At 34.1% G+C, this 22,449-nt stretch overlaps 2 protein-coding genes and 1 pseudogene across 2 annotated transcripts; 2 read left to right on the top strand and 1 right to left on the bottom strand.

The window, feature by feature from the left end:
* Positions 1-8,521: 8,521 nt before the first annotated feature.
* LOC139884113 (probable flavin-containing monooxygenase 1) lies at positions 8,522-10,352 on the bottom strand (annotated as a pseudogene).
* Positions 10,353-12,789: 2,437 nt separating this feature from the next.
* On the top strand, positions 12,790-14,486 carry LOC139884117 (uncharacterized). Its single transcript, XM_071868188.1, has 5 exons — positions 12,790-12,810; positions 12,920-13,184; positions 13,265-13,361; positions 13,481-13,592; positions 14,325-14,486. Exons 1-5 carry the CDS (start codon positions 12,790-12,792, stop codon positions 14,484-14,486), a joined length of 657 nt encoding a protein of 218 aa, XP_071724289.1.
* A 1,101-nt stretch (positions 14,487-15,587) lies between these two features.
* LOC139884116 (probable protein phosphatase 2C 55) lies at positions 15,588-18,401 on the top strand. Its single transcript, XM_071868187.1, has 3 exons — positions 15,588-15,638; positions 17,726-17,870; positions 18,268-18,401. The coding sequence occupies exons 1-3, from the start codon at positions 15,588-15,590 to the stop codon at positions 18,399-18,401; spliced, it is 330 nt and encodes a 109-aa protein (XP_071724288.1).
* Positions 18,402-22,449: the final 4,048 nt, after the last annotated feature.

The following is a 22,449-nucleotide window of genomic DNA, read 5'->3' as shown; positions in this document are numbered from 1 at the left end:
CAATACTGATTGATTAATTTTTTTATCTCTCCACCAAAATATGGACCAAATTAAAGAATTAATTAATCAAATTTATACGTCATATAATTATTTGATTTTAAATGTTAAGCTGACTTGCGAAATTGGACAATCGATCGATATTCTATATACTCCGTAGTAGTTTTATATAAATCATAAGTCTGTGTTTTGTTGCAAAAATGTGTTTTGAGAAGTCAGATATGAGAAGAAGATGTGTTGGTTTAGGAAGAAAATAGAAAAATATTTTAATTAATTAGTTATGGTGATTAATTAACATTTGAATTCTATTAAGTTAGAAAAGTCTCATTTAATAGATAAGATATTTTTAGAGGTAATAAGTGAATTTTTTAATAAAAAAATAAACATTTTTAATGGGCCCAAAATTTGAATCATTAAAATTAAAAGGTATATTAAGATCCATTAAATCCAACCAAACAAAACCTTAATCTTTTATGTCTTTTTTAACATTGGGCTGTAGGCTCGTTGTAGTTTCAAAATGGCAAATCTTTTCCTTTTTTTGGTTTGAATTTGGATTTATTGATGAATTGAGCCCATTTTGAGTATTCAATTCATTAACAAATGCATTGTCAATGCATCCAGTCTGAAAAAAATCCATCGATCACAATAAAAATAAAATAAAATTTTTATTAACTAATTAAATAATTAGTAGTTGTATTGATGAGAAAAAAATCTTATCGATATTTCTTTTTGAAAAAAATAAAGCTAGTTTAACTAAAGAAAATCGTATGAAAAATTTTTGTTCTTACAGGAGTGAATTTAGTATGGTGCATATAGCTATATATATACTCGTAAAGCAAAGATAAAAAGAGAATAAAAATTTCATATAATTAAGAATAAGTAATTGATATATAATTAGGAATAAATAATTGATAGAATTTTATTAAGAATCATTATTTTATTATGTTTAGATTTTTTAATTATAAAAAAAATATTTACTTAAAATTATAACGTAATTTTTAATTAAATTCAAAAATTTAATTTTTAATTCAAAAATTATGTTGATTTGATAATAAAATTTATAATAAAATTATATTTGAAATAAATTTAACAAATTGTTGGTACCAAGTATAGTCTTACAGCAAAAAGCCGGCATGTCTAAATTCTTGGTACCCGTTATCACTTGCATTGACTCGGGTCATCCGGATGCCTTTCTTTTTTAAGTTCAAACTTCCCCATTATTTTTCATAGGTGTCACATTCACATGGGACCGTACGTGATTTTTTTTAAAGACTGCCAAAAAAATTAACTTTTTTTCTTTTCTTTTCAATATTTTCTTTAAATTTACTTTTAAAAAAATATTTTCTTTAAATAAGCACTTTTTATATGTTTAAAAATTAATCTTTTACTATCTTTATAGAAGCCATAATTTTTTATAGCAAGTATAGAAATTTTAAACTTCAAAAAAAAGTATAGGAATTCTATTTTTTTTTTTTTTAAAATTAGATCGATAATAGATATAAGACCATCTAGGTTTATTCTTTTCATTTTTTTTTGAATTAAAAGAAAATGCTCCATAGTGGATATCATTGACATAAAGAATAAAAAATATATTCAAATAGTTCAAAACTTTATTAATATTAGATGAAAGCCGGTCCCCCATTATATATATTCCAACAATGTTGCATGGGAGAGAGATAATCTATTGGCATCAAAACTTAGTGAGTATAGTCTATACACAATATACTGTCTGATATTTTTTATTTGTCTGAATTCGAATTTAGAAAATAAATTAGTGTCAAGAAAGACAGTCTAATGATTAATCATATTTTTTAAGCTCATGAATTTAGTTCGAGAAAATAGATTTTGGATGAATCGTTTGTGATGGGAGTAATTATTAGTGAGAATGTTGAAATTTGGGTGTAGAGGAGCTTCATCATCATCAATTCAACGGAACTCCAAGAAGCTGCCCTTGCTGCACCAAAGCTGCTCGTTCGTCTTCCTTCATCGTCTTCATCTCATATGGAAATCGTCTCTACTTCACAAAGGGGAGAAGACGAAACGGCAGCGTTTTGTGCAAAGCTGTGCGTTCAGATCAGCTGGGCCTCGTCCAACTTCAGCCCAAGCCACTCTTCAGTCAGCTTCACCTCATTTCGCTGCTGGGCTTCGCAGATCCCTTGGCCCAGTCGCCTTCCGTCAGCCCAAGTCACTTCTCAAGTCAGCTTCTTCACTTCACTCGCTGGGCCTCACGCACTGGGTTGCTGCTGTCTTCTGTTCGGGCCAGCCTTCAGTTTCAGCAAGACATGGCCAACTGGGCCTCGATCTCCTGCAGCCCAATCTTCATTCCATCAGCCCAGCACTCCATCACAGCCCAAACAATAACAGAGTCAGTTGCTTGTCCAGCAAGCAACTGTCATCTTCCCCACTAGATTGCTTGTTGTATAAGCAATCATCAATCAATTCCAATCAATTCCAATCACCACCATGCTTGAGACATACTCACCATTCTAAGCATGGTCTCACTTCTCCTAAGCATGGAAGTGATTGTAATAACAAGTATGGTTAAGATTAGACATATATTATTGTTTTTCTTTTCTTTCCATCAACAATTTGTGTATAAATATGGGAACAATTCCATTGTAATTTTAAGTTGAAATGATAAACAAGTAGTTTCTCTCAAAATCATCCCTTCCATCTCTAAATTTCAACATGGTATCTAGAGCCACAAAGAGAGAATTGTTCTTGTTCATCATTTCAACCCACTCAAACTCAAATCCGAATTTCAAAAATTCATAACTAATTCATCACTTCATGAAATTCGGGTGATTCAAATTGAGTTTGTTTTATTTATGAGTCTCCTACAACATATCAAAAATTCAGATCAATTGGAGCTCTCATCCGTTCACAATTCACCCATTTGTCCAGCATCCTCCACTGAGCTGAAACAGTACAGTGAGTTGCTGGAAATCATCATTCATTGAGGTATTTCGACTTGTTCTTGATCTTCTATTATTTTTGCTAGAAACTAGACACATCAAGCTTCATTTTTCATGTTTATGGTTGCCTCAAATTCCATCCATGGAATTAGCTAAAAATCATTGAACATGCAGTAGTGAATCCTGTTTTTTCACTACTGTCTTCACTGTCCAGTTTTAGTCAAAAATTCATATCAAATCCAAAACAAGTCCAAAAATCCTCAAATCACTTTCAATTGACTCCTAACTCATATATCTTCATTTTATCTCTTAAAACTTTTGCCTAATTCGGTTTAGTTCATGAGGTATGAAGTCTTAAAGTTAGAGTCAATTTTCAAATCACTCAAAACTTGTGCTGTCTTTGTGATAGCTTCACATTCAAATCACTTGGTCTTCAATTTTCAGAATTGGGGACTTCATCACAATGGCATTTCAAAATGTCATTTTCAATTCATGAACATTTTATGTTCATTCAAATTACATTGGCATTTTTTCCCAAAAGGTGTCAATTCAACTAAAGGAATTCAATTCCTTTTTCAAGTTCATCAAATCCTTTAGAGATTTAATTTCACCTGAAGATTCTATCCTCTCTTCACTCAATCATCATCATCATCACACTCACAATCTCAGTCGTAATTTTTTTTTTGGGGTTCTTACAATTCAGAGAACTCCAAGTTGGAGTTGTTGTTTTTTTTTTGGTTCATTGACAAGAAGGGACGATTTTGAAACTTCCAAAAGTTATGGGGTTTAGTCATGTCATTCTATAAGTTCAAGGACCATTGTTGTGGTCGACTAAAGGAGAAGAAGCAGCTTGATTTCCACACTGAAATCAAAGCGACGATCCACCCGTTGAGGTGATCTCCTCTCCGACAAATCAGCCAAGATCTTCGTCGCCGACCACCATGGCCTTGTCGGTTCAGCCATCAAAGCTCCAGTCATTAGGATTCACTAACCTCGTCGACTCGCCTGAGTTCAACTCGTTCCTGACTCGTCACCAGAACGCCGACATTGACTCAATAATCAACCGAGTCAAGGTGAATCAGTCCGATACGACGGCGATTATGTTCTCCTCCAGCACAACTGGCTGCGTTAAGGGAGTCGCGCTAACTCACCGGAATTTAATCGCTCTACTAAACGAGCTATTTTACAATCGGGGCAGCAAGCCGGATCCGGATGCCCACCCGGTGTCTCTGTTTTCATTACCGTTGTTTCACGTGTTTGGATTCTTCATGCTGATTCCAGCGATCACGTCGGGTGAGACGCTGGTGCTGATGAAGAGATTTGATTTCGAGGGAATGCTTAAAGCCATTGAGAAGTACAAAATCAGGTACATGCCAGTCTAATTGTAATTTATGCAGCTGCCTGTCGTCGTGTCTTAGCTGTCCATAATCCAATTGCTGCAAATCGGATTCCTGTAAATGCTTAAAGAACTTGGCTTGCCGGCCAAGCTGCAGCTGCTGCTGCAATTCAGAATGCCTTTCTTGTCCGGATTGCTCTTCTTGTTGTTGTTGGAGACTGACTTTCAGGCTGCTTCCAGTAATGCTGCTACACTGACTCCCTCTGATTCTGGATTTCCCCTCAGCAAGGAGCGGTATGACAGAATTGTTCAGGTTCATTCTGCCAGCCTCTCTTCGTCCAGCGATTGAGCAGGCGAACAACAACATCGGCGACGATAGCGATCACAGCATCAAAACTCACTGTTCAACACCCACATTTCGTCCGTCCAAGCTTAGACTTATCAATTCTCGACAAGTCTCGCTTGTGGGGGGCTGTTGAAATTTGGGTGTAGAGGAGCTTCATCATCATCAATTCAACGGAACTCCAAGAAGCTGCCCTTGCTGCACCAAAGCTGCTCGTTCGTCTTCCTTCATCGTCTTCATCTCATATGGAAATCGTCTCTACTTCACAAAGGGGAGAAGACGAAACGGCAGCGTTTTGTGCAAAGCTGTGCGTTCAGATCAGCTGGGCCTCGTCCAACTTCAGCCCAAGCCACTCTTCAGTCAGCTTCACCTCATTTCGCTGCTGGGCTTCGCAGATCCCTTGGCCCAGTCGTCTTCCGTCAGCCCAAGTCACTTCTCAAGTCAGCTTCTTCACTTCACTCGCTGGGCCTCACTCACTGGGTTGCTGCTGTCTTCTGTTCGGGCCAGCCTTCAGTTTCAGCAAGACATGGCCAACTGGGCCTCGATCTCCTGCAGCCCAATCTTCATTCCATCAGCCCAGCACTCCATCACAGCCCAAACAATAACAGAGTCAGTTGCTTGTCCAGCAAGCAACTGTCATCTTCCCCACTAGATTGCTTGTTGTATAAGCAATCATCAATCAATTCCAATCAATTCCAATCACCACCATGCTTAAGACATACTCACCATTCTAAGCATGGTCTCACTTCTCCTAAGCATGGAAGTGATTGTAATAACAAGTATGGTTAAGATTAGACATATATCATTGTTTTTCTTTTCTTTCCATCAACAATTTGTGTATAAATATGGGAACAATTCCATTGTAATTTTAAGTTGAAATGATAAACAAGTAGTTTCTCTCAAAATCATCCCTTCCATCTCTAAATTTCAACAGAGAAAGTTATATTTTTTCAAGATTAAAAATAATTTTTTTGAAGTGAATTAAAAATAAAAATTGAATAATAAGATTCGTAAGTTTCGAAATAATTAATAGAGAGAGAAATTTTCCGAACTGATCGATTAACTCGATTTCGGTTTGGTTCCATCGGCATCCGCAGACTGATTTTTGATGGTTTCACTATAAGCCCATAAAACAAAGAAGCCTCAATAAGCCCATTAGAAAAAAAAAACCACGAAGAATGTGTTTGGAAGTTACCGTGTAATTATACGACTGTGTAATTACGCATGAATTAATTTTTTTATGTTGTTCGGTTAATACTGTGTAATTACGTTATAAATACAAATATTATGTTTGGTTTTACAATTGGTATTTATAATATTAAATTATAATAAATAAATAATATAATAGGAAAAAAATTTAAATTATGTAATTACACAGTATAATTACACCAATTCCAATGGGGTCGGAATTGAAACTGTGTAATTATACCCTCTGAATTATACCTAATTACATAGTTTCGGGTAATTACACGGCTGTCCAAAGACGTCAAACCGTGTAATTATCGTGAAATTACACGCAATTACACAATTTTTCAATTTCGAGACGGCTTTCCAAACACAACCTAAGGAAAAAGCGACAGTTAATTATGAACGGAATATTACTTATTTTGAATCATAGGGACCTTTGGTGCTTAAGATCTTTAGTATAGGGACCTATATTATCGATTATCCCAAATAAATATACCAATTTTGTTATATCATATAGTGACAGTGAACGGTTTACTGAATGCTGAAACTGCAAAATACACACCAAAATCTTCTTCCGGTGGACGTAAACCTAGCCGATTCCGATGACGAACGGAAAGCGCCGAGCCGTCGCGGTATCTCTCGATTCCTGCGTCATGCTCCGCGCTACTCCAAGCCGAAAACTGAACCGTCGCTGCAACCGAAGCTGGAAACTCAGAGAGTAGAGGAAATGGAGGTGGAAGAATCGAAACCGACTGTTATGATCGCATGAAAATGGAGATTGACGTTAAGCAAGTGGAGGCCGAGAAAGAGGAGGTGGCGGCGGCGACGTTAGAGTGAAAACTTCAACCGCGGAAGTGGAAGTTGACATTTCTCTCGATCTTCAATCGAATTGTGACACAGAAAGAGCCATCAAATTTCAATATGACATAGCAGGTCCGTTGAAGTTTTAACTGTTCTCAGACATGATTTTGAGTTAGCTGTATCGTTGTACTCCTCCCTCTGTTAATATATGTTTTTTTTTTAACTTTTGTAGATACTTTCAAGAATAGACGTAGATATTCACTAATATCGACTAAATACATGTCGTTTTATGTCGTTTTGAATGTATAAAGAAAAGCTAAAAAAGCTTGTGTTAGCAGTCGTCATTGGTAAGTACACGGTGTATTCTCTTTTGTTTATGTTGAGCTATTGCAAACAATGGCATATGGTCATATAGGATTGTTGAGACATCATCTAGTTACACACTGAAATGTACTCTGGCAGGCCATTTCGCAAATTAATCCTCCTATTAGGAACTGAGAAGTAGTAGGCTTCATTACATAACAGATGAAAAATCGAACAGTATTGTCATTTCCGAAGCTTGTATTCTTTTACTATTAAATAACGATCAACCATTGTAAGACTCTCTTCTTCTTCTTCTCTGTCTTGCAGTTACACCTGAATCCAATTCATGCAGTTGTGCAGCTCCGACCATCACTGGATCATCTCAACGGTTCCAAAAGAAAAATTGACGCAACAAACAGTGTGGAAATAAAGTTGGAAGATGCTAATGAAGTCAAATCAGGCAGTTTATCGAAAAAGCAGGTGATTGTAGGATACTACTTCTGTATCAAATTCTACATCTGTGCATATCCATAACTTTGTATGCTTTAGTTACTGAAATGGGGATAGTGAACTTTGTCTGCTTCTGTCATATGCATTTATATGAATCTGCTTGAGTGTTAAGTTTTTGTATTTTCTTTCTCAGCAGCCAAAGCAGAAAGAGTCCACGGAACAGAACACAGAAAATAAGGAGGAAGGTACCCGGCCATGCTGTCATCATTAGATACTGGTTTTCTGTATTTTCTTGTCATTTTTCCCAAAAGATATCTGTGTAGCTCAATGTTTTGGATTATGGTGTTTTGTTAGTAGTTTCATTTTGTATGCAAAACTTTTGGCAAGTTGAGAACTTAGAAGCATGGGAGGCTATTTTTTCAGCTGCCATGTTATTTGTTAATGTATAGAGATCGGTCCTCCTTCCTTATTTTACTCATGATTCGTAAGTTCATGGTTTGGGGGAATGCATTTACTTTTTACCCTTATTGAGATTATTCTCCTTCGTATAATTTTCAGGATTGGATCAGTCTCAAATACCATGGCCCTACATCTGAATTCTCAGAGAGCTATCTTCAGAGAATGGTTGCAAAAGAAGTTTCTCCTTTACAATTCACAACGGACCCGTATGATTTCTTGTTTACCTTTTGTTTGCCTGGATAGTGTTGTTTGAGATTATTCTGTTTGGAGTTTCAAAGATGTTGTTTGAGATTATTCTGTTTGGAGTGTCAAAGATTTGAACTAAGACCACGATAGCATATTTCACAGTTTAAAATCGTGGCATTTTTTATACTACGTTTTTTCGCTCTTTCTGTCACGATATTCTAATCGTGACTATATTAAGGTTTTCTACTAGTGTTTCACATTAAATTTTACAAATTCTATTTACATTAATTTGCTTTTAATTGCTTAGGAGGGCAGCTTATTCTAGTTTTAATTCAATAATTCCCATACTTTGTTGCAAGATTAACTGAACAAGCACTTTCTACCGTCTTTATTCAATAATTCCCATAAGTTATATATCCTTTACACTTTGCAGATGCACAAAAAAAAAAAAAAAAAAAAAAGGAAAAAAACTTCACTTCTTGAAATCAAAGAAAAACTTCACTTTGAATTAATATTGCCACAACAGTACTACTGGATTATAGTTTAAGGAGAAACATAATCCATTGGACCATAGGGCTCAAACAGCTCCTTGAAGAATCCCTTCTTTCTCTTAGGATTCCAACCCATATCCTTGCACAACAAATCATTGTAGTAAATATGCAGCAACATAAAGCAGGATCTCCGATAGAATTCACCGAATTGTCGCTTCATGAAATTTTCCAACTTCGACACATTTTCATCCATTTCTCTGATGCTAGGCAGCTTGAATGTTCCATCAAGAAGTTCAGAAACCCATCGGCTTCTCAACTCCTCAGAGTATAAAGATCCTGGACTCACCGTGAATCCAACCATCGCGAGTTGTGGGATTCGTGGATTGATGCATCCTCTGTATGAGGGTGGTGGAGTTTTGGAGGTGCTGCCATTCATGTAATTTCCAAAAGTTTTCGACGAAAAGATGCCTTTGAGTTTTTGGTCGCCCCTAAAACCTGTAGCCAAAATCACCAAATCTGTTTCTACAGGTTTAGGATCAGATTCAATGATTACACCTTCCTCGCAAAACCCAAAGCTTTTGGCTTTCTTCAATATTATGCTACCTTCTTCAACTCGGTCGTAGAAGTTCTTTGGCAAGATTGCAAGAGTGCAAGTAGCTAGCTCTTGAAGAAAACTGTGTTTTGGTACCATTCCATACTTCGCCATGGGAAGTTTTCTCTTAAGATCAGTTTCCACCCATTTCGAAAAAGCCATTCTCTGTTGAATCATTTTCAATCACTAGGAATATATATATAAATGATGATGAAAAGGTCTGTCAAGTAAATAATTCTTGAATGAAGAAATTAAGAAACAAATTACCAATGGAACGCAGAGAGTTGTAAAAACACTCGCCAGATATCCTTCATCAGGTTTGTGGTAGAACAACTCGCCGAAGCGATTCACAATCAGGTCTCCAATAGCAAATCCCCAAGCTCGCAAATCTGGGACATGCCAGCGCTCGGTCCTATACAATAATGTGCATGGATGTTCAGGCCCTACAAAGATAACAAAACATTACGAAGATAGATTGGTGACTTGAAAATTATACTCCCTCCGTCTCAAAATACATGATGTTTTCTCTAATGTAAATACATAGGGAAAAACAACAGAGGTAGTATCCTTTAATATAACTATTAATTTAATTAGGAGAGTAATTAATATTCTTTACCATTTGCCGTAGAGCATCCATTGCAATGTCGAGTGCGGATTTATGGAACCCGACAACAACTGTCTTCTTTCCTTTAACAATTTTAGCGGCTGCTTCATTCTCCATGGCAGAGTAATCCTTAGAGTGTAAAACCTTACCACGAAACTCAGAAGGACCTTTACCAGCTGGATATTCAGGGATGTTTGGCACATCGCTGAACATCCCAGTGCATAGGATCAAGAAGTCAACTTCATAAGTACTCTGAGCTGTTGGGCTAGTACTTATGGTTTCTTCTACTTCGATCCTCCATTTTCCTTTGCCGCTAAAAGGTTCGCCCCAATGGCTCCAAGACAACATCTCTTCATCGGAGGGGCCTTCAAAGCATACACTCGAAACTTTGGTATTGAACTTTATGTGCCTTAGCAAATCGAAATGCTCAGCATAGGAATACAAGTACTCCATCACTTCTTGTTGGTGAGGATAATTAGTTGTGACAGAATCAGGCCAGGGAAAATCTGAGAATTGAAAGTATGATTTTGGAGTTTGAAGCTTCGTTGACTTTATCGTTTCGGTCCAAACTCCCCCGAGTTCACTCCGAGACTCGAAAACGATAGGCATGAAACCCTTTGCGAGTACATTTTTGCATGCAAGAATGCCGGAACTACCAGCTCCAATAATGGCAACTTTCTTCTCCATTGCCATATATGATACTATAATTAAGAATATATATATATATATATATATTCTTAATTAGCTATTGTTTAATCAAATGTTAATTGCAGTTGCGTTGATGGTTAAATACTGTATTTTTTTTTTCTTTTTATAAAATGTTAAATTTTATTAATTAAAGAAGACTTGTGAAAGAAGACTTTTTGCAAAACCAAGTGTTATTTATTTAGGCGTTAAAAGGAAGCAGTATAATTTTTTTTAGTTAGTGCATGTGTCGTATTTTTACTGTGTGGCAGATGAGAAGGTTCTCTCCTGCGGCAGGAGTGAAGTTTTTTCCTTGTTAGAGGTCAAAATTATAAATTTGTCAAATTTATTATTCACAAGAAAACATAAAAGTATGTTAGTTATGGCTGGAAACTTCCCATATTTATAATAGGAAAACAGGACTGACTCTAGGAATAAATAACTAAAAGATATGAATTGCATCCTGTCAATATTAACTAATTCATTTTTGAAAACATCATATTTAATAAATTATTGGGCGATGAAGTGCTTCCAAATTCATTTATCTCCAAATGTGATGTATATTTCTTTATATAGATAATGGAGAGATTTTTTTTTAATTTGTTCAATTCGTTCCAATTGCAATTCAATTACAAATTTTATTGTCAAATCAACATCCGACACATGGCGTTTTAATTAAGAATTAAGTTTGTGTTGAATTAGGATTTAAAAATCAAGTTTGTGTTGAATTAGGATTTAAAAATACAATAAATAAAATAATTAAACAAACTATTATGAATAGAAGACAAATCCAATAATATAAGTAATTCCTAATCATAGAAGACAAACACAATAAAAAGTTTATAACGTGACGGTTTTTTTTATTCCTAACTAATATATATATATATTTATAGAAGACAAATCCAATAATATAAGTAATTCCTAATCATAGACGACAAACACAATAAAAAGTTTATAACGTGACGGTTTTTTTTGTATTCCTAACTATTATATATATATATTTATAGAAGACAAATCCAATAATATAAGTAATTCCTAATCATAGAGGACAAACACAATAAAAAGTTTATAACGTGACGGTTTTTTTGTATTCCTAACTATTATATATATATATATTTATAGAAGACAAATCCAATAATATAAGTAATTCCTAATCATAGAGGACAAACACAATAAAAAGTTTATAACGTGACGGTTTTTTTTTTTATTCCTAACTATTATATATATATTTTGAATTGGTATTCCTAATCATATGAGATTTTTATTTTTTTTCTTTTTGTTTTAGGAGTATATATATAGCTATATGCAGTATACTAAATTCACATCCGTACGAATAAAATTTTTGGTACGATTTTCTTTTGCTAAGTTAGCTTTGTTTTATTTCAAAAAGAAGCTTCGGGTAAGGGTTTTTTTTGCTCATCAATACAACTATCAATATAGCATTCTATTGTTGTGTAATCAACGAAATTATATTGAAATAATTATCTTTTCAATATTTTGATTATAGATCGTTTTATTGTAGGATGGCGTCAAAATATTCTCAAATCGATGATAATTAGGAATCAAGTTTGTGTTGAATTAGGATTTAAAAATCAAGTTTGTGTTGAATTAGGATTTAAAAATACAATAAATAAAATAATTAAACAAACTATTATGAATAAAAGACAAATCCATTAATATAAGTAATTCCTAATCATAGAAGACAAACACAATAAAAAGTTTATAACGTGACAGTTTTTTTATTCCTAACTAATATATATATATATATATATATATTTTTAGAAGACAAATCCAATAATATAAGTAATTCCTAATCATAGACGACAAACACAATAAAAAGTTTATAACGTGACGGTTTTTTTGTATTCCTAACTATTATATATATATATATATATATATATTTATAGAAGACAAATCCAATAATATAAGTAATTCCTAATCATAGAAGACAAACACAATAAAAAGTTTATAACGTGACGGTTTTTTTTTTATTCCTAACTATTATATATATATATTTTGAATTAGTATTCCTAATCATATGAGATTTTTATTTTTTTTCTTTTTGTTTTAGGAGTATATATATAGCTATATGCAGTATACTAAATTCACATCCGTACGAATAAAATTTTTTGGTACGATTTTCTTTTGCTAAGTTAGCTTTGTTTTATTTCAAAAAGAAGCTTCGGGTAAGGGTTTTTTTTTGCTCATCAATACAACTATCAATATAGCATTCTATTGTTGTGTAATCAACGAAATTATATAGAAATAATTATCTTTTCAATCTTTTGATTATAGATCGTTTTATTGTAGGATGGCGTCAAAATATTCTCAAATCGATGATGTTTTTCCCGGACGTATTGATTAGAAGATTAAGGCTCGCGTCTTAAATCTTTGGACAATACCAAATTTCCGTAGCCGTATAGGAGATGGAAGTATAGAGATGATTTTGCTTGATGATAAGGTTTTTTTTATCCTTAGAATATTTATGATGTTGAATTTTTATGTTTTTTTATTTTTTAATGTATCTAATAAATTTGTCTTTTATAAAATATATTTTATTGTGTGTGTAGCATGGCCGCATTCAAGCAACAATAAAAAAAGATCTTCTTGCAACATATAGACAACAAATAAGTGAAGGAGAAGTATATAGCTTCCATAATTTTTTCGTCTCTGAACCTACCAACAAACTTAAAGCTACTAGAAATCAATACAAATTGTTCTTCTTGAAAAATACCATAGTCGAAAAGATTTCGGATGAAGGGATTTCAAAATTTGCTTTTAATTTTGTGAGCTTTGATTCAATTTTAAATAAGGAGAATGAATCGTTTATGTTTGGTAAGTTTACTTTTAACTTTTATATTTAGTTTTCTTTGTTTTTTTTTTGTTATAATCGTATAGATCTCTTAAAAATACAGATGTTATTGGGCATGTCGTGGAGAATGAAAAAATAAGGGAAATAGTCAAGTCAGACAAGACAATGAAATTGCTCACCTTTGTTCTAGAGGATTTGGAGTAAGTTTTTTTTTTTTTTATCATTATTTATGATATAAATTTAATTATGTCATTGATCTAACTTTGTTTTATTTATTATGGTTTTTTATTTAAATGCTTATTTTTCCCCTATGCTCAAGGAAAAAGAGGATTAGTTGCGCTTTGTGGGATGCTTTTGTCGAGAAATTAAATGAAGCTATATTGGATGCTACAACTTTAAAGAAATCAATAGTTGTTATTTTACAATTGGCTGTTACGAATACTTTTAATACCAAGTTCATCAATTTCCTATATTAATTTTTTTTTAAAAAATCCATATGAAATTTCCATAAACTAATACATAAATTATCTTATTTAAGATTCAATTCAACAAATTATTACTCTAAGTGAAAATCATAAACTTTCAAACGAACTAATCTTATACTACATATATAGACATGTTTAATTATCGGCATGATCATAAAATAAAATGCAACGACCTAGCTAGCTAGTACTAAAATGTTAATTTACTTTGTACCGTACGTACGCCGTCTTCTGAAATTGGGTAATTAAATATTTAATTAATGATATATATTGATAACTAAGCATCCACACGTGAGGCGGTTTTTGTTTAAGTTTTGTTATGAAAACGTACACAATTCTGTTTGACAAATTAAGCACCAGCAGATGGATGATCATGAACGATTCAATACATTGGTCAATGGTCAATTTGTAATCCTAATTAGGAACAAAACAAGATAAAAATCAAAGAGATCCATGTTGTCATCTTTTTATAACCGGTACTTCGAATTTCAACATCGTTGTACTGTTGAGTCTTTATTACCATTGTAAAAACCTTATCTCAACAGGATACTGAATCCATGTTAGGGAAAAATCAGTACAAATGTATGATTTTATTTTTCTCTCTATACAAAATCTATTAGATCGATCACGCTAAAGGAATATTTGCAGAAGTTTTGAGAGAAACAAAAATAGAGAATTTAGGAATTAGTTGTTTCCGGGAAGCTTGAAGCTTTGGAAAAAGAGATTTCAGTCTTGAAAAGACAGCTCCTTTCTCAAGCCGAGGAGCTACAGCTTTTGGGTCTAAGCAACCAACCGGCTGCCGAAATAGCCGAGAAACGACAATGTATTGAACTTATTTCCTAAACTCATGCTCCTTTAACTTATTCGTTAAGAAAATGAAAATTTCTTATTCACTTCTGTAAATCTGAACTGATCATAAATCAAAATTAGCGATCGAATTATGTGCTCAGTTTCATCTATACATATATATAGTTAATTAACAAAATTCATTTTCTTTGAAAGACTTGGAATGTACCTCGCAACATGAAGAGAAAGAGAGTTGCACGTTTGATCGACATTGAGGTCGCTGAGGTGCCTTTTCTTGGATTCAATAATGTAGACAAAGGTATATAACCAATTTTGAGCTATTTTTTAATATAGATGCGACTGTTTTCATTGCATAATCCAGCCTTCGATCGGTTAAATCTTTGTGTACCGTTCTTGGTTTTAACAATCAAAACATTCCATCGTAGAATCCAATCCTTGCTTGGCTTACAAATAAGAAACTACTTTTCAAACAGATAATTAAGAAAAAGTAGTCATTCGACCCAATAAAAAGAAAAAGGTCAAAATCAATTTGTACTGATAATCGAAATCGCTTTGCATTCATCGATAGCAAAAGCATTGAAAAAAGTAGATCCAAACATTAATATATATATATATATATATATATGAATGCATAAGGGCTCATGCCTCAATCAAAAGCCTTTAAATATTTTTTTTTGTTGTACAGAGATGGAACAAGGTTTGGCGGATGTGGAGGTTATAGGAGCAACGGCCACGAAGGGAAAGAGAGTTGCACGCAAAAGAAGGACATTCAGCCATGCAAGTTTGATCGACATTGAGGTCGTGGATCAGGTTATAGAAGCAACGACCACGAAGGGAAAGAGAGTTGCACGCAAAAGAAGTACATTCAGCCATGCAGGTTTGATCGACATTGAGGTCGTGGATCAGGTGCCTTCTCTTGGATTCAAAAGTGCGGAGAAAGGTACATAAACCATTTCCCCCCCCCAAAAAAAATAAGATTGGGCCATCGTATCCTTAGAGTTAATGAATGAGATGACGATCAATAAAAGCCAGGGACAGTCGCTCCGGCACGTGGGGTTGTATCTGCCGAGTCCGGTGTTCTCCCATGGACAGCTCTATGTTGCGATCTCGAGGGTCACGGGCTGCGGGGGGCTTAAGATGTTGATCCGTGACGAGGAGGGAGCCGTGACGGGAAAGACAGTGAATGCGGTATTCGGAGAAGTATTCAGGAATTTGAGATGACCCGTGTTCATTTAGATATTTTTTTAGGCATTTTCATTTTTAAATTTGGATAGATTTAATGCTCATCTGGATAGTCTTACTTAAACAATCGTTTTCCTAATATAATAATTTTATTCCTAATCAATTTCCTATCTATTATTTTTTTAAAAAAATCCTAATAAAGTTATAATACACTATATTTTTTTCCTTTTTTTTATTAAACAATTTTTCCTAATTAAAATTTATTATATTATTTATTCCTATTCCTAATTAGATTTAATAATGTTTAATACGAATAATTATTATATAAATTTTTATATGATATATGTATTTAAATTATTAATTTTAAATGGTACGGACTTTCCGTCCAACGGACGGGCCCACTGACTAGTACCATTTGACTGATGAAATTTTTGTATTTTGTACTACCTCATTACACAGGAAAATAGGCAAGTATTTCCGGACGGAGGGAGTAATATTTTGCTTAAGTTGTTAAGAAATGTGTTCTGATGAAGAGGACACTTGGCTTTGGACATTGGTAAACTGGAAGTTTGATTGCTAGAAATCAAGAGCTAATAAATGAAAATGTGTAATGTCGACTATCAATTTGGACGTTATGTACATATGGTTTTGGTAGATCTAGAATGGTACCAGCATACTTACCTTTCTAGGAAAGTTTTTAACAAGAAAAAGCATTCCTAGGATCCTTCAGTTTGAGGTTTTCAGGGTTGGGATCAACTTGCGTCAATACTTTAAAATTGGTGAATTTAGGAGTTTTTTAACAAAAGATGAATTTAGCAATCGATGTTGTAGAATTGCAGTTGGGAAATCTATCGTTAAAATTTTGATTCCGAGTTGTTGTGTTATTCATACTAGCCTAGAAGTAATTTTGGTAACGAGTTTTAGTCTTATTGAGGAAGAACACTACAACTTGCTTGTTTTATTTCTCTTGCCATTTATCTTCCTCCCATGATGATCGCAGCACGATGGAAATTCCCGGAGTTCGTTTATGATCTCCCCGAGGACTTGGAATATCGACCGTTTATAATCATATCCATAATTTTCATGCTTCAACCTTTAATTTGAAAAACTAAATTTTCATTTAAAGATGATAGTCATTGACACTGTTTGACTAAATCGCTTATATAAATTTAACTAATAAAAATACATTATTTATCAAAAAAAAAAAGAAGAAGAAGGTTCATGCTCTTTTTAGAACGTTCATTAGAACAATTGACAACGTACCAACAACAACTAATCCTCATTAAGGATAGATGTTTATTGTCTTGCCCCCTGGAAGATGGTAGCATTAATTACTAGACAAATTCACAACACTTCACTTTAGTTTGACCTGAATTGACATACGAACCATTTCCTACAAAAATAATTATATTTTTCTAAGTTATGACACATTAATGAGAATAATTCTATCTCATCCAATCATATTCTTTTTTTGCTATGTTTCTCAATTATAGAGTATAAAAGAATGACGTATAATTAGAGCTCATCCTAACCAAGTTTCTATTAATCGTAAATTAAAATGTAAAATTTTCTACACTGTGCTGGGGACTGAGGATAATTATTAATTTCTGTTAAAAAGGGAGGGAATAAAGGACTCGATTGGCTAAGACACTACTACTATCTATTCTAATTTTATTTGTTATTTTTTAATCTCTCATGATTTTTAAGGTAATACACAAAATACGATAAGGATAAGTATAACATATTTTGATTTAAATTATGTATGAAAGTCATCATTCTAAAATAAAATAAAAAATTTAAAAAATATGTATTGCGAGATGGAATGAATTTATTTAGCGAGCTACCATTTGCATTTGTTGTAGCTGAGCTTGTTCGATATAAATGCATGATCTATGGTGTAGGACAATTTAAAAAATAAATAAATATGTACATCGTATACACCGTATGTATAATATAATGGTACATTATCGTAATGTACAACCTTGTTATGCACACGGTGTACATGGTGTTCATAAAAAATAGTGAATACCAAGCACATCTGCTTTTTTATGGTCATATTTGTAAACTTAGTCTTAGTTTGCTTCATCTACCAGGGAATCCATGCAATTAATCTGGGAGATAGTGGATTCATGGTTGTTCGAGACGGATCGACAATGTTCCAGTCACCGGTGCAACGATACAGCTTCAATTTTACATATCAGCTCGAGAGGGGCTTTAGGGGAGATTTACCAAGCTATGGTCAAGTCAGACTCTATATAACTGTCAACTTTTTAAATACAAGTCCATGAGCCTATCAGTTGGACGAGATGTTGGCATCTTCAACAGTTCAACCTAGGGTAAAATATTCAAAAGAATCGTATATATAATAATTATATTATAATAATACTCCGTAGAGTATAATTTGGAATATAAATCCAATTATAATTATTTTAACTTTGTTATAAGAATTACTATAATCCTATTAAAAAATTACTTTTATTTATCAAGATTTGAGTTCCTAAAAAATCTAAAATCAGAACAATTCAATTTTGTTCTTCCTATCGTCTACAAGATTCTAGAGCGAAAAATCATTTTCAGTAAACTTAAAAATGAGGTTATAGGCTTATAGCTGTATTTGTTCATTCTGTAAGAGCAGGATCAGGGCCCCAAATAACAGCTCAGAAGATTGCTTCTTTAGCACGTCATGAAAGGGCTGAAGATTTAAGTAGACAAACGCCATTCTCTTCAGCTGCTCAAGATGCTGGAATTAGATACTATGGTGGAAATTAAGCTGGACGATATAAATGTTATCGTTTCGTATATCGCAAGCTAACCATGAATATGGTTTGACTATTTTTTGTTTATTGATGCATTCATCATAAAAGTTCAAATTCTCATTGCTATAAATATCATTGTTGTTTCTTATATTGCAAGCTAACCATGAATTGTGAGAATTTTGGTAAATTCTGCTCTACTTCAGATTTTAACAGTTTGATCCTCCATCTAAATAAACCACTAATTTAATCCTTAGTTTTTGGCTCCCGGATTGTTTCGATCCAAGGATTGAAGGACCCAAAAAAAAAAATGACGAAAACAAACTAAAGCGGAATTTGACTGATGCGACATCCGGATGTTCGGTCCCTAAATTGGTTGGTATGAAACCCTTAATTCCATATATATATATATATATATCAATCATAATAATTGAAATAAAGTACTTAGATAAACACCAACGAGTGTGACCTAATGGTTAGACATTCCCTCATATGAGGATATCAATATGTTAGGATCTTTTTCTGGTAGGGGACTATTAGAATCCGTCTTCCTTGTTCGACCTATCTTTCCGGATCAAAGGGAAACCGGCACCTTTCAAATTCTAAGGGAACTGGGGCCTTTTGAGTAAATACTCGAATTTAAGTTTATTTTTCTTCCCTTCAATTCTGAACATCTTTGGCTTTATATTGCCTACAGAAATAACTGCCCTACAGACAATAACTGTCTGGTCTTATCCTACAGGAATAACTGTCTAAATGGCCTGCCTAATTTAATTAACTATAAATTACATAACACACTTAGAAATTAATAATAATAACACCTTAGACAATATTTCTAAAACACACATTCGTAGACAAACACTAACACACTTTAGGCATATAACAATATGGTTCGATTATGGATAGCCAACTTTGGATGGATAGATTGTAATATTGTAATAGGTTTATTAAAAAAGTAGTTAGAGAAACCTTGAAAATCAAAATAGCAAGAGAAACCTTGAATTAGAAAATAGTACTCATGGAAAAAAAGCAGCACTCTGAAAACAAGCACTGTGATATCTCTCAACTAGTGCAAAATAGAGAGACACATTCACTCCTTACCGAAGATCAGGTACGTTGTTAAACCTTTGTGTTGACAAAGATGACACACTGATCATTGATGTCATGAAGATGAAATTCGAAAAGATTAGATAGTAGACCACATAGTGTCTTGAGCTCGAATTTATCCTTCTCCACGTTGATGTATAATTGTTTGATACCTTCGAGGGAGACCTCATCGCACTTGTTCGTCAACTTCCTTAGAATCTCTGTATTTTGTACTTTGGGTGGTAAAATAGGGCCACATTTTTTTCGGGGAAATTTGGCTTCAGCATCGCACAAGACTTTCTCGACTCAGTATACAGTATTCTCTCGGATAGCTGCTCATGAAGAGCCTTCCATTCACACAACGACTTCTCCGACGCAGCAATCTTTTCGTCGATGCCCTTCAATTCTTTGTTCTCATAAGAATTTCTTGCCACCTTAGCCAAAAACGCTCTTGCGGCGGATTTTAGATGATCCATCAAGAATTCAACTTTGAACCCAAATTGCAATGCACCTCTAATAGCATCACCCCATTCCAAGATCATGGATTCATCCATCTCATCAAATTGTGTATTATCCATACTCTTCAACGCACAACACAAAACGACAAAAGCCATAGTGTTCATGTAATGGAGTGGAGAGTTTCCTTTTCCTATGTCAGGATGTCTTGCAAAAAGTTCTTTCGCATAAAACGCAACACTTTGAGGAACAGTAAACAAGCCCACGTCCACGCAGTTATTATTGGACGCAATCTCTTTAAAATCGCTCGCTTTGACAGAACAAGGGGCTTTTCGGTCTTCAAGCTTTTCCAACAACGGCCTAGCCATTTCCTCAAAACAAATCATACTCTTGTGGCCTTGACTGATTAAATTCTTATCATTAGATGTGACCAAAAGGTCCCCAATAACCTTAGTACCAGGTTGATCAGTCTTACGAATTGCAGGAGGCGCCTTACGAAGAACAACCAATTCAGCTTCCACGACAATGGTGTCATTTACGAGATATCCTTTGGTAGTGTCATTAAGATCTTTCAGTGGCATAAACTTATCCATACTCTTCAACGCACAACACAAAACGACAAAAGCCATCGCGTTCATGTAGTGGACCTGAGAGTTTCCTATTCCTATGTCAGGATGTCTTGCAAAAAGTTCTTTGGCATAAAACTCAAGACTTTCAGGAACAGTAAACGGGCCGACGTCCACATAGTTATTATTGGACGCAATCTCTTTAAAATCGCTTGCTCTGACAGAACAAGGGGTTTTTTCGGTCTTCAAGCTTTTCCAACAACGCGGTAGCCATTTTCTCAAAACAAATCATATTCTTTTGGCCTTGATTGATCAAATTCCTATCATTAGATGCGACCAAAACGTCCCCAATAACCTTAGTATCAGATTCAGTCTCACGAGTTGCAGGAGGAGCCTTACGGAGAGCAACCAATTCAGCTTCCACGACAATGGTGTCATTCACGAGATATCCTTTGGTAGTGTCATTAAGATCTCGCAGTGGCATGAGCGTAAAGTTATACCCAGCATTGTATTGTGCAGTGAATTGATTTTCTTTTGCTGATAGAAAAATTAGAAGCTGAGAGAGCTAGGCAGTATTAACTAACAACTACCATCAATATATTTTGATTAAAAAAAGAAACCGAAGAAGAATACCGGCGATTTGTTTTCGACATGTTTTTCCTATATGAATTTGATTGACCACCGAAACGTGGCACTGTGCAAATGTCTTCCACCCATTTGGTGTTCTTTCAAAGTCGACAACTCCCAAATTCAAATATAAGAAGTCCTTGTTGTAGTCGCTTCCTTTAGGGTATATAGCTAGCCGCCTATAACATAGAACAACAACTAAAAATTTGCAACAAAATAGCTTTTATCATTCAGGAATAGTACCATCGAAAAGAAGAATTACCATTTGTAACCTCCAAGAGAAACAACATCTGATTTGTACTCGTCTCTGAACAAACGAGAAAAGTTGGGAATTATCCATGTGAATTTCAGTCTCGGTGGATTGGGTTCCTGCAAAAGAAATAAAAGAAGTTCTTAGTTAATATCATCAGAAATCTACCCACCCAACGTACTGATCATGCAGGAGCCTAAACATTGAGCCACGCTCTTCGTTGGAAGAATAGAATCTTTGACAAATATATTAATTTCCGACAAGCATACAAGACGAGAATCAAATCCTATTCATTAGAAAACTTGCGCTCCATTATAAATTAATAAAAGTCATGTGTGTATGTATGAATGTAATCAACAAAAGGTGTAATGGAAACGAGAAAAATTACATAATTTTCCGAAAAGAACAAACTTGCAAGATCCAGCAATCCGCAGCAAGTAAACGCCATGATACAGAAACAAATATACCTGCAAAAAGTAAACCTTCAAAAGTAAATATATAAGATCACAACAAAATATTGACACTCATACAATAATAATATGTAAGCTTAAACCCTAGTGGAGAAGTACCACGTTGGGGAAAACTCACACCAATCGGTAGCGAAATAACACACAATCTGTAGTTTAATAAACAAAATAAAAAGAATAAGAGAAGAAGAAAGCAATACAGAAGGATTTACCCCCTCTATGATGAGACCTCAAAAAACCTAATTTTTAATTCTATATGATTCCAATTTAGTAATTTACATTTACATAGGATAAAAAAGGCAAGTATTTCTGAACACGGAGGTTGTAACGATTAGTTTTCTAATACATATGGTCTACAGATATAATAATATGATTCCTGATTGAAGTCACATTCTAACATTTGGCTTCCCAAAATACCCTCAACTTCATTCTTAGAAGTCAAATGAGTATTGACTACTTTAATAAACTTTTGACATCTTTTACTTTTCCTTTTGCAATATTGACAATGGAGTCTTTAAACCTTTCAAAGGTTACACTCTGCACCTTCAATTTATCATAATGACTTCGTGACTTGTAATAACATATACATAAGTTCTTAGTTGGTCAATTCGG

This window comes from Rutidosis leptorrhynchoides, unplaced genomic scaffold (assembly GCF_046630445.1).
Source record: "Rutidosis leptorrhynchoides isolate AG116_Rl617_1_P2 unplaced genomic scaffold, CSIRO_AGI_Rlap_v1 contig501, whole genome shotgun sequence".
Lineage (NCBI taxonomy): Eukaryota > Viridiplantae > Streptophyta > Magnoliopsida > Asterales > Asteraceae > Rutidosis > Rutidosis leptorrhynchoides.
The sequence above is the reverse complement of the archived record's forward strand: the minus strand, read 5'-3'. Positions and strand labels throughout refer to the sequence as shown.

What these genes read in the sequence shown, in the direction of transcription:
- LOC139884117 (XM_071868188.1), top strand. Translation starts at nt 12,790, where the DNA reads ATGATTTTGCTTGATGATAAG. An exon ending in TTTGTTCTAGAGGATTTGGA is followed by an intron (nt 13,362 to 13,480) that starts GTAAGTTTTTTT and finishes CCTATGCTCAAG; the next exon opens with GAAAAAGAGGATTAGTTGCG. An exon ending in TTGTTATTTTACAATTGGCT is followed by an intron (nt 13,593 to 14,324) that starts GTTACGAATACT and finishes TAGAGAATTTAG; the next exon opens with GAATTAGTTGTTTCCGGGAA.
- LOC139884116 (XM_071868187.1), top strand. Translation starts at nt 15,588, where the DNA reads ATGTTGATCCGTGACGAGGAGGGAGCCGTGACGGGAAAGACAGTGAAT. An exon ending in CGGGAAAGACAGTGAATGCG is followed by an intron (nt 15,639 to 17,725) that starts GTATTCGGAGAA and finishes TTCATCTACCAG; the next exon opens with GGAATCCATGCAATTAATCT. An exon ending in GGGAGATTTACCAAGCTATG is followed by an intron (nt 17,871 to 18,267) that starts GTCAAGTCAGAC and finishes CTGTAAGAGCAG; the next exon opens with GATCAGGGCCCCAAATAACA.